Source organism: Papio anubis, chromosome 12 (genome assembly GCF_008728515.1).
Source record: "Papio anubis isolate 15944 chromosome 12, Panubis1.0, whole genome shotgun sequence".
Lineage (NCBI taxonomy): Eukaryota > Metazoa > Chordata > Mammalia > Primates > Cercopithecidae > Papio > Papio anubis.
In genome coordinates, this window is record NC_044987.1 from 119,234,266 (window position 1) to 119,250,951 (window position 16,686).

General features: G+C 54.0%; 1 protein-coding gene, 1 long non-coding RNA gene and 1 other non-coding gene across 13 annotated transcripts in view; 2 read left to right on the forward strand and 1 right to left on the reverse strand.

Moving 5' to 3' along the window:
* The window catches only part of ANO1 (anoctamin 1), a 218,213-nt gene that overhangs the window by 96,925 nt on the left and 104,602 nt on the right, over nucleotides 1-16,686 (forward strand). For all 9 annotated transcript variants that reach the window (XM_017948165.3, XM_017948164.3, XM_017948166.3 and 6 more), the window contains exon 2: nucleotides 9,977-10,149. In XM_017948165.3, coding sequence (XP_017803654.1) covers nucleotides 9,977-10,149 — 173 coding nt within the window. The remainder of the gene's footprint in view (nucleotides 1-9,976; nucleotides 10,150-16,686) is intronic.
* Nucleotides 3,505-16,531, reverse strand: LOC103877395. 3 transcript variants are annotated; one of them, XR_637054.4, is made up of 3 exons: nucleotides 16,443-16,531; nucleotides 15,635-15,716; nucleotides 3,505-4,382 (listed from the first exon to the last, which is right to left on the reverse strand). It is a non-coding gene; the product is annotated as an uncharacterized LOC103877395 (long non-coding RNA). The 3 variants fall into 3 exon arrangements; XR_004177605.1 differs by lacking the exon at nucleotides 3,505-4,382 and adding an exon at nucleotides 13,345-13,582; XR_637055.4 differs by lacking the exon at nucleotides 3,505-4,382 and adding an exon at nucleotides 13,345-13,622.
* On the forward strand, nucleotides 6,797-6,903 carry LOC116269837. Its single transcript, XR_004177657.1, has one exon. It is a non-coding gene; the product is annotated as a U6 spliceosomal RNA (small nuclear RNA).

A 16,686-nucleotide genomic window follows, 5' to 3' on the forward strand; every position in this document is an offset into this window, starting at 1 on the left:
GACCGTGACCTTTCCTCCCCCCGGTCCTTCGGCATTTTTCTGTGGCTGTCAGATTTCTGACTTCCTGGCTGACTATCAGCCCCACACCTGTGGGTCTGTGCCCAGGGCTCACAGCTTAACACATAGGGGGACCTTAATAAATACACTGATTTCCCCTGTGGAGGAGGCACACTCCTGCCAGGAAAACCAGCCCACCTCCTCCCCCGACAGGAGTCCTCACGTTGGAGAAGGCCCGACTCTCAATGGGGCTTTTGTGGCGGGTGGCAGTGGCCTCAGCAGCTTTCCCCGGCAGCTCCACCAGCCGGAAAATGTTAAGACAACAACTCCATCCTTGCCCCTAGGGAGAACCTGTTTGTGAAGATTCCACAGCCTCTCTTTAAGAAGCAAGTGTCCGTGCTGGGGTTGGTTGAGTCGGGTAAAAATCGCCATGTGGGTAAACTCTTCATTGTCCTCCACTAGGCGGATGCTAGAATCTGTGGACACCGACGAAGGACATTCTCTCATTTGCTCATCCTTTCAAAGGATACTTTGCATACCTACTGTGTGCCGGGCTCTGCTAGGTCCTGATAATATAGAGAGAAAAAAACAACGGTCCCTGCTTTCCTGGTACAGGGAGAATAATAAGCTGTCAGATAACAGATGCGGGGAAGCAGAGGAAGGGGCTGGGAGCAGGGCCAGGGCAGACCCTGGAAAGGTGGTTTCTTAGCAGAAATCTCGGAAATATGAGCGAGCCAGGAGGGAGGGAGGGTCACAGCTCCCAGAAAACTTGAAGTCCAGCCCCAGAGAATACAGTTAACTCCTGGGAGGAGGATGCAGTTAGCCTATGTCTGCTCCACGGTAAGGGGCTCTATCCCTGGCACACCCCCCACTCTTTCCCCAGCCCGCTCCTCCAACTGTTCTGAAGTGGTGGGAAGGCAGGTAGGGGCTGTCCCAGTGGTTATCTAAGGGAAAACTGCCCCCCTCTGTTTAGTCCCCAAGCTGAACAGATTTGAGATCTGTTTAACGTGGAAGATCTGGGCTGTGATGAGCTTAAAGGGGGAGGAGGATGCTTGATTTTTCAGAAAGCCTGATTTCAGACGTAATCATTCATGCTTAAGAAGCAGGGACGCTGAGTCTTGGGAATAGCTTTTGGAAAATGGTAATCTATGTTAGAGGGCAGGGCAGGCAGCCCTGTGGCCCCTGGGCTCTGTATGACTATGTGTCTTGGAGGATCCGGGCTGTGATGAGCTTAAACATCTTAAATATCTGCATTCAGGAAGAGCTTCTGGATGGACACTGGAACCACTAATTATGCATGCCATTGGGAAGGAGGTCCCATGTTGGGTCATTTTTAACGCTTCATGGATGAGTTGTCGTATGTGTATGTGTGCAAGTGTGTCCATGCATGTACTTACCAACTCTATAGGACACAGATCTTTGGATTTTGTCCACATAAGCAAAGGGATTGAAACGACTTGATTAATTTGCTGTTGGCCACTAATGCATTTTGCAAAGACAGGCGGCCACTGTCTGTCACAAAGGCTACTCTGTCTCACGCTCTCCCCTCCTTACGTTTTAAGAGTCAATGCCTTGGGGCCCAACTTTGTTGGACAGCTGGCTCGATTCTGTGCATTTTTCTAGGTCTCCATGGCTCATGTCATTTTCAGGCATGAATATGAGCCATCAAATTATGACAAAATCGCCTGGCGCCGCCATTCTAGCCAAGGAGGGTGAGGGGAGGTGGAAGGAAAGCAAGATGATGAAGCGAATTCCTCTGCAGATAAAGGGTGGCAGATTCTATGGAGAAGTACAAAGTCGGGAAGGGGTTTGAGGAGGTAGAGGTATAAAAGAATGAGTGAACGAGGCAGGGCACCGTGGCTCACGCCAGTGATCCCAGCACTGTGGGAGACCGAGGTGGGCGGATCACCTGAGGTCAGGAGTTCAAGACCAGCCTGACCAACATGGTAAATCTCCGTCTCTACTAATAATACAAAAGTTAGCCGTGACGGGTGCCTGTAATCCCAGCTACTTGGAAGGCTGAGACGGGAGAACGGCTTGAACCCAGGAGGCAGATGTTGCAGTGAGCCAAGATCATGCCAGTGCACTCCAGCCTGGGCAACAGAGTGAAACTCCAAGTGAATAAATGAATCGTGAGTGCATGGTGAGTGGGTAAGTAAGTGGGGAACGGGGTGAGCCAATGAGCGAGTGAGCAGGTGGATGAGTGGACAAACAGTTGAGCGAATGAATGAGTATGTGGCTGAATGAACCCCTCGCTCTAGCGGAAAAGCCAGAGGAAGGGGCCCGAGCATCTCCTTCAGGGGTACCTGCCAAGGCGGAGTCCTGGAACCCCTGCCCAGGACCTTTCCTGGAGGGCATCTGGGTCAGTCCCTTGCTCCCCAGCGCTGTCAGCCCCTGCCTCAGATCTCTTACCCAACCTCATCGCTTCCACCTGGCAAGGTAGATGGCCCATGTACTGGGAGCACTACATGGTAGGATCCCTGGGAGGGTGCCCCCGGTGTCCTCCTGGGTCTCTTTCTGGTGTGAAATAGGGAGCTCTCTCGGCTTCTTCAATTGAACACCTGTGTGACCAGCTCTGTCATCAGATACGTTTTGTAATTAAAGGCTACTCTGTCATATTATTTCAGGAATGTGCTGTGATTGGCCTTGGGGCAAAGGTCGGTTTCTCTGCATGTGTGCTGTACAGAGAAAAAGCTGTTCAACTATTTTTCCCTGAATAGTAAAAGGGTCCAATATGAGTCCACAGGTTACAAAGTGTATCAGTCCCTTAAATGATTGTCACCCTTTTCCTACCTATCAACCTATTCCATGTCACTGCAGAAATCTTAAAAAACAGGAAATGACAAGGCGGAAAATAAAAGCCATCCAATATAGTGTTCCTTAAACAATAAGAAAAGGCTCTGTAGCTAAGCAGTCCAGGCTCATTGTTCCTTTCCACATGTGGCTTTCAGCCCTGGAACGGTGGCTTTTCTGAACTGAGATGTGCCGTAAAATAACATTCACATACCAGATTTCAAATATGTAGTTGGAAAAGAGAGAATGTCCAAGGTCTGATTAATAACTTTTTTTGTTGTTTTTGAGACAGGGTCTCACTCTGTCACCCAGGCTGGAGTGCATTGGTGCAATCATAGCTCGCTGCAGCCTCAAACTTCTGGGCTTAGGCAATCTTCCCACCTCAATTTCCCAAGTAGCTGGGATTACAGGCAGGCACCGCCATGCCTGGCTCATTTTTGTTTTTTCTTTTTTAGAAATGGGATCTGACTGTGTTGCCCAGGCTGGTCTCTGACTCTTTGGCCTCAAGTGATCCTCCACTTTAGCCTCTCAAAGTGCTGGGATTACAAGTGTGAGCCACCATGGGGCTGGCCAGGAACTTTTATATTGAGGACATGTTGAAATGATATTCTATGTATAATAGGTTACATACCATAGATTATTGATTTCCCCTGATTATTTTTACTCTTGTTAGCGTGGGGAGTAGAATATCCCAATGACACACGCTCCACAGGGCCCAGTAACGCACTCCTTTATTGTACAGAAACATTGCATCGGGAGGACGAGGTCTCCCGCGTCAAACCCAGAGGGCCTTCAAGGTTCTGATTCCCCAGCGCAGGGTTGGGAAGATTCCTCCACTAACTGGTGATGCTCCTGGCTCATTTTCCCATTCATTTCTCCCACAAACCTGGGTCCCAGGGTGTACAGCCAGCGGTTGTCACACACAGTATCCCCCCAAGAGAAACCTGCAGCCCGGAAGTTCAGTTGCAGGACAGAGACCCCCAGCCTGGCAGAGGCCTTGACACAAAACAGAAGTTTGGCACCAAATGATATATACGTGAAGGCACAATGAAATGAACAGCAAGGGTTCAAACAAAAGGCCATGCATGGCATAACAAAATTCTGGAACATCTTTTGTTCCAACCATAGGGTTTCCTAGGAAGGCGTCAGGATCTCCTATAAAGATAACTGAGGCTCACAGTCGGCCCTGGAGCTGTGGCTTCCTTGACTTCGGGGAGGGGAGGGTGTGATGAGACCCCAGAGGATTCGCTCCAGAGTGAGACCCTTGCTGCAGCCAGTGCCTGCAACATTAGGATCCATCTCAGGCCTTAGACATGGGTCTTTAGGGAAATCAGGGCCTTGGGCGGGTCACTGACACCAGGGGAGTGATGCAGGTTTGGTGCGCTCACGCCCGGCACACAGCCCATGGAAGGTGCAGGGATAAGTCTGTGGCTGAGAGCAGCTCTCATGGGGTTCGTGTACTCTCAACAGTGCAGGGGTGCCAATCCATGTCCCAGCTCCACGGCCTTGGAACCTCAAGTCACCTTCAGCCCCTCAGGCCAGAGGACAGGAGAACCAGGACTTGTCCTTCTCTATCAGAAGCTGCATCGTATCTAGGGAGAAAATACACAATCGGGGCAGGGGCTCAGAGGAAGCCATAAGGGTCAGCCTCGTCTCTCTGGAGTGGCACGAGCTCAGACAGAGGCCGCCCACCTCTGTGAGGGGGAGGTTCCTTACTCTTGGAAAGTACGCTGGTGAAAGGAAATTGCCAGGCAATCTGGAACTTTTCTTCTTTCAAGCCCTGGGAAGAAGAATTGAACCAGTGGCGGGCAGCTAGGTGCTCTGTTTGGCAGGGTGGGCAGGTGCTGTCCTGCTGCAGGGAGTCCCACCCTGTCCCCCACGGCAGGGTTTCTGATGGCAATGCACCCATCATCCTGGGGAGGAAGGCTGTGCCTCCTGCAGAGTCCCTGGGGAGGAAGCAGCTGTTTAAGATTTCGTCTACACTTCTTCCCACACCTCCTGAGAAAGGACACAGGAGGAGGTTGTCTGTGTGAATGCACTTGCAGATGACTGTAATCACCCTAACAGGGCGACTTAACATTTGTAAAGAGCTTAGCACAGGGCTGGCTGTAGTAAGCACTGAGCAGCTGCTTGTTAAATAAATAAACATAAATGGGGAAAATCCATAGTGTGCCAAGGATGAGAAGGAGAGTAAAAAGCACAGAAATGAAGCCCGAAAAACTGAGGATGGTGGGCAGAAGGGAACATGAGTGGCTGAAGCCAAGGATGGAAGGAGCAGAGGTGAGGGATGCCATCTGAGCTGGACCAGAAAGGCTTCCAGGTGAAGGTGGCCTGGCCAGGCTCTCAGCTACCCCAGGTGAGTTTTAAAGCTCTTGGGATTCTCAGAAGGCAGGCCTTGGGTTCACAAAACACATTATGAATCTGAAAACCCTCCTATGGAAACTGGATGTTCATGAATTCTGTTGAAGAAAAAAAAAAAAAAAATCCGCACCCTCCCCTCCGCCCCAGGCAGAACTTCATGCTTTGGCTGCGTTTCCGAGCTTCGGCCGGCAGTTTCCGAGCCCGTGGAGTCCCGCCGTCATGCTGCGGTTGGCCGGCCTCTGCTTGGGCACTGACATCATGCAAGGGAAGGAAATGACAGTGACCCGTCTCCCGCCCACCGTATCTCAGTTGTAAATTCCCCAGGCACGTCTTCCCCGGGGTAATTACAGCCCAAGTTGCTTTTAGGAGGTGATATCATTTACCTGTTTGGCCTCTGTTTCTGTCCTACGCGGGTTGTCCAGCAGCACAGGGCTGGTGGGGAGTGGGACGGGTGGCCGTTGGTGCTCACAATGGCCCTGAGTCATGACTGCTCACTCCTTCCATGCTCCTTTTCCTCCCCTGGGCTGCTCGTGAGTCAACAGCACTTATTAAACCCCTCTGAATGCAGAGATTTGTACTGGGCCAATCGAGGGCCAGGGCAGGCTCAGTGCACCCGGGCTGTGCGGGTGCCACCACCACTACCAATGGAGAGCAACCCTGGGCACCTGCGTATTTCTATTTTGTAAAAAGAAACCCAATCTCCTTCCTGCCACCTCTCTAATTCTAGGTGTGCGTTGAATTCATGGAGTGAGCTCTGATATGAGGGGTGGGGATCAGGAGAGCTAGATTAAAAGCCAAGTTTGCTCTCTTGCCTGACCTTAAGCCAAGTACATCACCGCTCCAGGTGTGCACACCTGTGAAATGGGGACTGATAACGCTGGCCTCCCAGGTCCAGGTGACAGTGCAGGGGAGGGCTGCTGAGAAACCTGAGAGCAGTGGTGCTCAACTGGGGCTGGTTTTGTCCCCTGGAGGATATTTGACAACACCAAGAAACATTTTTAGTTGTCACACTGGGGCTGGAGGCAGAGGGTGCTGCTGGCATCTTGTGGGTGGGTAGAGGCCACCAGGGAGCCTGCAAAATGTCCCACACTGCACAAGACAGTTCCCACCGCAGAGGATGATCTGGCCCCACACATCCACATGCTGGGACACCCACTGTGTCCCACCCTAGAGCTCCTTTATTAGAAGAGGCATTTGCATCCCTGGCTTGGACTCACCATGGCCAGGCGCCAGGCCTCTTGGTCCTCGCCCACCATCCAGAGGGAGACACTTCATGCCTCACTTTACAAAAGAGGAAATCGACGCAAACCAAGGCCATGGGGTTGGTTAATGGGGAGTGAGGTTCCTGTTCCGGCCTGTGGTCTCAGTAACCAGTCCCTGCATCTCCATCATTTGGGGCACCTCGCTCTGCCTCCCTTTGTAAAGTTTGGTATGTTGGACTTCCCACTGAGTTGCAGACAGCTTGGCCAGTGCTCTGAGGTATTCTTCCCTGTGGGCAATGCCAACGGGATGGAAATAAAATACCATTGAAAAGGGCTCCCTGTGCTGCCTCCTACCAGGAAGCCACCCTCCTAACAGCTTTGTCGGTCTGCGCTCCTCGTCACCTGATGCTTGTATCCTCGGTGACTATTAAAACGTCAGCAAAGTGCTCGCTTTGGCGGCACATACACTAAAATTGGAACGATACACAGAAGATTAGCAAAGCCCCCACGCAAGGATGACCCGCAAATTCGTGAAGCGTTCCATATTTAAAAAAAAAAATGGTCAGCAAAGACACCTGTATCAGTTGGCGCATGCCATCAAATGACACTGAAGGGCAACACTGTGGCCAAACAGGCCAACTGGGAAGCCTGGAGCTTCCCATAACGAAATGCACCATCTAGACAAATTACAGCGTGTTTTACTAATTCATGAGCAGGGAATTAATCCTCTGCCCGCTAAATCTGTACCTGTAGGGTTTTAGTGATGAAAATCACTGAGACAAAAAGAAAACTGAGTGCAGCAGTTTATGGAGAGGCCCCACGTATAAGCAACTAGTGACTGGAGTGGAGAGAGAATCCCAACAAAATGACCCATGGGACACAGGCGGGGACAGGGAACTAGACAAGGGAACCATCTGTGGAACAAAAAGGACCCTGTAAACTTGTCCTGGCTTGGGAGATATCTCCACTTACAGGAATTATTTTCCCACTCCTATTTTGGGGGACTATTGTTTTTACTTTGTGTCGGTCTCTGAAGTCCCTAGACCCACAAACCCCCGGCAAAGGCCACGAGAGGCCTGGAGGCAGAACTGGTCCTCTCCGGCCCTTGCTGCTCAGAGGCCACACTGCATTTTCTCTGCCCTTGTCTGTGGCGTGTCCACACTGTCCACCTCGGAAGACTTGGGGGAGGGGCGAGAGGAAACAGAATGCGGGGATACTGGAGAGAAAAAAAGAAACATACTGGCAATAGCAAAGAAAGTGGAGTCTTAGAGGCAAGCCGATGCCTTGAGCCTGGCTACAGTCTAAATCACAGAAACCAGAGAGGTTAAGCACTGTTTCTTGAGTAAAGCCACAAGTGGTGCTGTGGGGGAGAGGGTGGGGCCACCCTGCCTAGGAGATGGCCCCTCAGCAGGCAGCCCCCGAGCCCCAGAGCCCTCTGGGGCCAGAAGTGTCACTTCCCAAACCTTTGGGAACACCAGTGTGTCCAGATTTGGCCAAGCATATTTTAACTTTTTTTTTTTTTTGCGGCAAACTGTGCCTCGTAGAGCTCTGGAAGGTCCTTTGCCACTCGAACATAAATGTGAAAAGACAGTACATTAGTATTACACAATGTTGGTTGTTTACCAACAAGGATAAGCGGATGGAATTACATAATCCTCTGTACGTGCGTGTGGGATTCTCCCAGCCCTGGACACTTGAACTTTTAGGGGCAGAGGCTGTGGAGCACTGTTCCTGGTATGGATTTGGCCAGCCTGGGGCACTTCTCCAAACCCTCTCTCACTGTCCAAGGTGCAGACAAAGGGTCCTTTAGGGCCACTCAGCGCCCGTTGGCACCACCAGCCTGAGAACCAAATAGCCTTCCTGCACTGCCCCAAGTTCAAGGAAGTCACGGACTTGTACCTAAAGCAGGGAGTCCCACTGAGGCACCAGGAAAGGGGAGGTCATGACAAGATGATAGTAGTGGTGACAGCAGTCACCACTGCCCAGCCTGGCAGCTTCAGGCACACTGGAGACTCCCATGAGAAGGCGGAGGCTCTGAGGCCCAGGAGGTTCTGAGGCCAAGGAGGCTGGCACAAGGTCACAAGGTCACAAGGCTGGAAGGTGCCAGAGCTGGAGCTAGACCCCAACCCCATCCTAGCTGACTCCAGATTCCATGCTTGGAACCATGGCATGCTGACGACATTGTGGCCTTGAAAGACAATTTTCTAATCACTTCTGCAGGCCTTGAATGTTCCCAAGTGACCATTTAACAAGCAATTATTGAGCACTGGCTGTGTGAACCTGGTAGACAACCCACTGTAAAATGAGACGGAATAAATGAAGTGCTCGTTGAGGTTCAGGCAGGTTCTTTGGGTAGAGAGGAAGGCCTGCATATTTGGGTGGGAAGGGGACAGTGGGGGAGAATCCAGCAGGACTTCCTGCAGGAGGTGCTTTCTGATGCACACCATGAAGAACTCATAGGATGTCAGAGGCAGAGGGACACTTTATTTCCACTGGATGTGGTTGCCAGCATGGCCCCTGAGGCTTCACCTGAGTGTGGCTGTCCCCTGGGGACCTGCCTTATTCTCCTTAGGGGAAGAAGACTTGAAGATCTGCAGTGTGCCAGACTCCTGCTAGGTCCGGGGGTGAGAGAGATCAAAGCCACCATCCCACCCCACTCCCCTGCCCCTCCAGAAAGCAGGACAGCCTCGCCCAGCAGTGGGGAAAGCTCTGCAGGAGCCCCGCCCGCCCCACCTCAGAGGATGGGGACTGGTCCTTGGCCTTCCTGAGCCTGGGTGTCCTCTGCAAAATGAGGACCCGCATTCCAACCCTGCAGGTGCAGGGTTAAATGAGATGATACACACTCACGCCCTGCATCGGGGACGCCGCACGCGCCTGGGCACAGAACAGTAAGCGCTCCGTAAACTGGGGGGACACCAGAACATCAGTGGGCTCCAGAGAGATGACTGCCCCGGGGGAGACTCCCCCAGGAGCGCGGGCAGCTGGAGGGGGCGGGTCGGCAGGAATCAGGCAAGCTCCCCGGAGGAGGTGAGCGCTGACTGACAGCAGGAGTTTGCCAGGGTGGAGGGAAAGGGGCAGAGATCCAGACTCCAGGCTCAGAAGCTTCGCTCCCCCGGAGGCGGAGGTGACCCGCCACAGAAGCGCCTGCCACGCAGGGACTTTATTTCAGGTGGAGCCATACTGAACGTTCCCCCCTTTCATACCCGGTATGAAAACCCTCAAAATATCCAAAGGGGCACTTTCCCCGGATAAAAATAAAACTTGGAGGGGCCCGCAGGAATGGAATCCTTTTTCTTCCTGTGTTTAAATTTCTACGGAAAATCTGACCCGCGCGGCCACCGCCCCTGCCATAGGCGGGCGGAGAGCGCTTATATCTTTAAGGCACAGGCGGGCCGGCTGGCGTCCAAGTTCCTGACCAGGCGCGGGCCGGCCCGCGGGACCAGCAGCCGGGTGGCGGCGCGATCGGCCCCGAGAGGCTCAGGCGCACCCCGCACCGAGCGCGCGGGCCGGGCGGGCCAGGGCGGCGGGCGGAGCGGGAGGCGGCCACGTCCCCGGCGGGCCTGGGCGCGGGGAGGTCCGGCCCCCTGAGAGCGCGCCGCGAACGCTGCGGTCTCCGCCCGCAGAGGCCGCCAGGGCCGTGGATGGGGAGGGCGCGCCGCCCGGCGGTCCCAGCGCACAGGCGGCCACGATGAGGGTCAACGAGAAGTACTCGACGCTCCCGGCCGAGGACCGCAGCGTCCACATCATCAACATCTGCGCCATCGAGGACATCGGTTACCTGCCGTCCGAGGGCACGGTGAGTGCGGGCGGCCGGAACCCGGGCGGGAGGGCCGCGCACCTGCATCGCGGCGAGGGCGGGAACCGGACGGCGGCGGGGCCTCCCGGGACCCCGGGGGGGTGCCGCACCCTCTGCGCAGGGTTTGCGGCGCCCACCCGCACACGTGCGTGCGGGGAAGGGCGCGCCGGCCCCGGCCAAGTGCGTGCGCCCAGCCTGCGCTCTGAGTGTTCGGAGCGCAGCGCCCACTCAGCTCAGCGCAGCACCAGGCCCCCAGGCATGGCCTGGCCCGGGAGCTCTGCGGCTCCGAAGCTGCCTGGCCCGGGGCTGGAGCTCAGAGCCCAACCAAGAGCTCACAGCTGGCGCCCTGGATGGGACCTTCCCTTCCTGGCTCGCGGCCAGGGGTGCCCGTTGGGGCAGCCAGAGAGAGGGTGATGGTGGGGGTCTTGGGCAAAGGCCAAGTTGGTCGCCACTCCACGACGATGGTAGCTACCAGGCCCCACTGCTTCACTACCCTCTGGAGTCAGAGCCCGGGGTCCTCACTTGCCAGAAACGCACATTGCGCCCAGGGCACTGGGCGTGGTACCCTGGCATTGGCAGCGAAACTCTCAAAGCCCAGGGTGTCAATCATTGGAGATTGCTTTCTACCCTCGTCCCTGTCTCCCCTGGGCGCCCAGGCCTGGTTCAGGTGGGGGCACTGGTAGGAAGCCAGTCATGTAAGTTGGGGACCCCATCCTGAGGTCCCCAGTATCCCCACCGCCCTCCCCAAGGTCAGACCCAGAGGTCTAGGGAACCCTACGTTTTAGGGAGCGGGGCGGAATTCTCCCAGGAAGGGTTTGGCTTGAAGGATAAAGTTCGCTGGAAGAGGATAGGACAGGGCTGGGACTGGCTATCTCCTCTCGGGGTGAGGGAAGCTCTCAGCAGCACTTTGCGGGACCTAAGGACAGAACCTCCTTTCTCCCTCCTTCCCCTGCAGACCCCATCAAGGCCCCTCTCTGGGTGTCAGGCCCAGCAGGGCTGCTTCAAGCAGGATGGAGATGGCCCTGGCTTATCCCTCTAGTCTCTGGGGCACACAGAGAGGCGGGGAATGAAGCAGGGGCAAAGCTCCTGCTTTGGGTCTCTGTTCCAGCAACAGCAGGGACTCTGGCCTTGGTCAGGCCTTGCACCCTTTGGGTCACAGTGAAGGGGGTTGGCCTGGGGGCATCTCTTCGGGAACTGAGATTGCACAGAGCTGCCAAGAGCACTGGGAACAGGTGTAGATGGAGAGGGAGCCTACCTGTGAGTCACAGGACTGGCCGGAGGAGCTCAGGGATTGCCATTTGATCAAAGCCATGTGCCAGGCCATGCTGGCCCCTGGGCACCCTTAAAGAATGAGACAGAGAAGGCTCCGCCCATCTGGAGCTTACTTAAATGGTGATGGAACGTTACCCGTTATCCACGGCAGTGACAGGGACAATTCCATAGTGCTAGGCCAGTGCTGTGCCTCAGCTCATGGAACTCTCACAACGTGTGAGGTAGGTGCTATTACTACAGGCAAGGAAACTGAGGCCCAGAAGGCAGGTGACCAGCTCCAAGTCACCCACCAGCTGGGAGGACAGTTAGGAAGGGCCCAGGACACAGACCAGGTAGCTGCAGAAAGTCTACCTGAAGAACAAACCTTCTGGAGAAGAAGCTAATTCTACCCAATAACAGGTGGGGACTGCATCCTTCAAAAACATTGCGTATTCAATGTCCCAAGGTGGGGCCATGGGGATACCAGCCAGAAGCCAGGGGATGGTAGTGCTGGCCAAGGTGATGGAGAAATGGATGTTCTGGGGGTAGATTGGACAAGACCTGATGGTGAATTGAATGTTCAATAAGAAATAGAGCCTTCAATGAATAGCCCCCGGTCTCCACAGGGTCTTCCAGGACCCGTTGCTTATCCAGACTCAGAAACTATCAGCCTCCTGTAACCCCAGGTGAAGGCCACAAAGTCTGCAAACAGGCAGCTGGGCCCAGATGAGACCATCAGCTCTTAGAGTCCACACAATACTTCCATTGCACATACTTTGTTTTGTGAGCTTGGAAGGCTGAATCAGAGGCTCTCGCTGCGGGAGGCAGAGCCTGAGAGCAGCATCTGCCGGTAGATGGCCAGACAGGCTGGAGGCTGCAGCCGTGGAGCAGGGGCCTGTTGGTGCGGGGCAGGCCGCATGGCAGGGAGAGCCTCCCAGGGCATCCCTGGCACTCCTCAAGCCAACAGTGGTTGCTCAGTCATTACCCTGAGTCACCCAGCGAAGGCGGCTCTGTACACACCAGGGCCAGAGGGCGTGGGCTGTATTTCAAAAGTCCCTATCCCGTTCTCAGGCGTGCAACTCATACATGCACAAGTCAACCACAAGATAAGTTCATCTGATTCAGGCTGCGGTTCCCAGCCTGTGGCTTTTGCCTCGCCTCATTCCCAAGTTCAAGGGTGGAAATCGCTTCATTGTTTCTGTGCATTGAGATATAAGAAGAAATGACTTGAAAGCCAGAGGCCAGCTTGGACGCAATTTGTTTCCATTTCCTTCTGTTAATCTTTGAGTGTTTCTACTTTCTTCCTTGAAACTGGTGGCTGTCTGTGGCCTGGGATCTGAGTGCCCCTAACAAGCCCAGACACTCCAGAGATACCTGATTTGCTGGTATCTGCCCAGTATTTCCTGATTTATCTGCTGTGGGAGATGATCTGCTCATAAATTATGCATCATGTCCCATAATCATACATTGATATGTAGTGATCTGATTTTTAAAAAATTTTTTAGAAGACAAGGGAAGCTTAAAACTGATGTTCCCTTCTTAACTATAATTTGAAAAGTCTCAAAACCAAAAGAAATTTTACAGGTCACTGATTTCATTTAGCCCATTTTCAGAGAAAGTGAACATTGTAGATTCCCTTGAGTGATCAAGATATTTCATACGGATATGAATTCAGTTCCTGGAGCACCAACTCCAGAGACAAGCGGAAGAAGCCAATGCCCAGAGTCCCAGGACAGTGTTAAAGGTTAAAGGACATAGGATTCCTTCCCCGTTTCTGCCGTTTTCTTGGAGTTGGAAGAAGGGGTTCATAGAGGCAGGTGTGGACCAGATATAGGCTGTCATTCATGGTGCCTGGGACAGGGCTTCCAGGACACTCCTACCACGAAAGGAACCTTTGTCCTTCACATTTTCCCATGTGGCCTCAGGGAAGTATTTCTCTTCTACCATTTTCCTATCTTCCTTAGGGAGGCACCTTCCAGGAGTACCTCCCTCAGTTATGCAGAAGGAAGTCTTCAAAATACCTTCAGATCGTCCAGCACATTTTATCCCCACAAGAATCCTGTGACCTAAGTCCGGATGTCTTTGTCGGCATCTCACAGATGAGAAAATGGAGGCTCCCAGTTGGGGGTTGTGGTGTTGAAGTTGCTGGCCTGCCTGGGTCTCAGCTTCTGTATCCTTGGATCTGATGGCCACAGCCAGCCACAGTATACGAGACCCAGCCTCTGTTATTCGTTCATACATGCCCGCATTCATTCATTCAGCAACCGCATATTCAGTGCCGACCATCGAAAAGACGAATAAGAGGGCTGGATGCCATGGCTCCCACCTCTAATCCCAGCACCTTGGGAGGCCAAGGCTGGCGGATCACCTGAGGTCTAGAGTTCAAGACCAGCCTGGCCAACATGGTGAAACCCCCGTCTCTATTGAAATTATGAAATTAACCGGGCATGGTGGTACGCACGTGTAATCCCAGCTACTTGGGAGGCTGAGGCACAAGAATCGCTTGAACCCAGAAGGTGGAGGTTGTAGTGAGCCGAGATCACACCACTGCGCTCCAGCTTGGGCGACAGAGCAAGAATTCGTCTCAAAAGAAAAGATGAATGAGAAACCCCTTGCCCTCAGCAAAAGCGCACCGAGGGGTTGCTAGCCCCCTTCTTAAGAATACAGAAACAGAAATGTTCTGAGGCTTTCCCAGGCCTTCGAATTTGGAAGTTATGCACAAAGTCTCACCCACATCCCTCCCACTGCAATTACATCTTTGCCTTCTTTCTCCCGTTCTACACAAGAAAGGCACCCCCTCCACTGCTCCGTGGAAGGACACCATAGAGTCACACGCCACCATGGCGACCGCACTGGTCCTTGTTGTACATTCACCTCCTGACTCTCTCCAAGCCCAGCTCAGGATTGCTCTCCAGACCCTGGGAGCCTCCCAGCCCTTTAGAGTGTAGACGGGAGAGAGCCCACACCTTACAAACTAATACCTAAACAGACAAAGCAGCTTATCCAGGGCCACACAGCAAATCAGTGACAGAGTCAGGCCCTGGGACTCCCACACCTGTGTTTGGTGCTGCCTCCTGCTGGTCCCAGCATCACATCCGGCTCCTTTTGTAACTTTTTAAAGTCTGGATTTGGCACTGCTACCATCTTTCACCTGTGGTCCACTCTGGCCACAAGATTTTTTTCCCCCTGTCCTCCCCCAGTTCTTTATTTGTGCGTGTGTCTCAGTTCCCAATTAGAGCAAACTTCTGTTGAAGGTCCACTCTATGCTAGGCCCTGCTGTAGACTCTTTATAAGATATAAAGGATTCATCCTTCCAGCAACCCCATGAGGGAGATCATATAACATGAGGGAGGTCTTAGGGATATGGAGAGACAAAAACACGAAACTGTGTGCCTAGGGTCACACAGGTGGTTAGTGGCAGAGCTGGTGTTTGAACACAGGTAGGAGGATGCCCACTCTTGATCAGGCCCTGGTGCTGTCTCTCCCTCCACTGTGCATGGGAAGTTAGATGATGTTTCTGCTCCCCAAAGACTGTCAGGCCCCTGAGGGTAGGCGTGCCCCTTGATAGGGCCCCAGTGGACAGATGATGGGGGTTCGTATTGAACCTGGTAACCTTCCCTGTTTCACCCTGATAAAGGATTTTTGGCCACTCCTTAGCATAAATCCATGCTTTCTGGCTTGAAGGGATCCCTGTGAATTTCCTCCCTTTCTCTAAGGATTTGTTTGCTATTACCATTATCCCTGCCAACCAGGGGGGTTTATGGGGCCCCGACTAGGTTCTGAGTCCCTGTGTACTGAGGTCAGGTTGGAACTGTGTTCTAACACATATCTAGACAGTCCCTGGCCAGGCCTCTGGGGTCCTGCCATCCAGGTTTGGGGCTAATTTGCAAGTTGAGAACTTACGGGTAGATGGCTCAGAGACAGTCCCAGCACGGAGAGACCTGCAGAGGCCAGAGGGGCTGGCCACTTTCAGATCCCAGAGGATGCTGGATTTGCCCCGTGCCCTGAAAACCAGGTTGAATTACAAAGGGTTGAGAAGGACAGAAAGGTCATGCAGGGAGGGACACAGTGTCTGCAAAGGCAAGGAGGAGGGACTGGAGAAGGCCTGGGGCAGGGGGAGAGGAGGTTGGGTAAGGCAGTATGGGGAGGAGATGAGGAGGAATAGCCGAAGCTCTCAGGTGCACCTGGGACTCAGGCAGGTGTGCCCTTCGACCCCTCGAGACCGCGTATTCACCTGTTGGGCGCTGGCGCGTTCCCTGTGCATGGGCTTGCGTCTTCCAAGAGCAGCTTCTGGTTGGGCTCTTTTGCCCACTCGGCTGTGGGGAGAGAAAAGCACCTTTAGTCGCCACCTCCTTGTGACCCTGCCCTTGTCTGACCTCCCTGAGATGTTAAGGCGAGGCATATCTGCCATTGGGTGGCCGTCGGGGTGATAGGGATGGCCCCAGGCGCCTGGCCCCAGAATTAGATGGAGCGTCCATCCCGGCACGTTCTGGCCAGTGTGTGCTGAGCTTAGCAGAAACCATCATCCCCTCGGTGAAGCCTCCCGCCGTTCCTCATTTAGCAGAAACCGACCCTGGGGCTCAGAGTATCCAGAGCCTCCCCCAGGCCTTGCAGCTGGAGAGAGGCCAAGCCTAGATGTAGACCCAGGTCTGGCTGACTACAGGGTCTACCATGAAGCCACTGCCCTGTCCCGGGCTGGCCTCACCTGCTGCCCCACACTGTCCCAGACATACCTGTGGCCTGGTGTTGCCCAAACCTCCCCACTAGCCTGTGCTTATCTGCGGTCTGTACTGACCCTGCTTAACCGCTGCCTCAGGCCCCAGGACAGAACTGAGGCCCGCTAAATGGCTGCACTCTCCCCGTGCCCCTCAGCACCAGAGACAGAGCCCTGCACTGGGGTCAGCCAGCAGGAGTCTGGTATTCAGGGCCACTGAGCTGGGCAGCTCACCCGTGGGAGCCTCAGTTCCCTCCAGGTCAAATAAACCTAACTATAGTAACCCCTTCATAGGGTCAGTTTGTGGGGACTCAGTGAGATGACACACCTGGGCTGAGAAACAGCGTCACCCTGAGTCGCGGCTCCCACACCTTGGGCGTGCAGATGGGACTTGAGGCTGAGCTCAGCCTCCCGCCTGCTCTGTAACCTGGGCTGTCCTGCCCTGCTGGGCCTTTTTCCTCCTTGGCACATTGAGAAGAATAGCTCTTTCATGCTTCTCCTGCAGAAGGAATGCAGGCCCCTCCGTGCTGGCTGCAGACTTGCGATACTGGGGTCTTCTATGAACCCCGTCC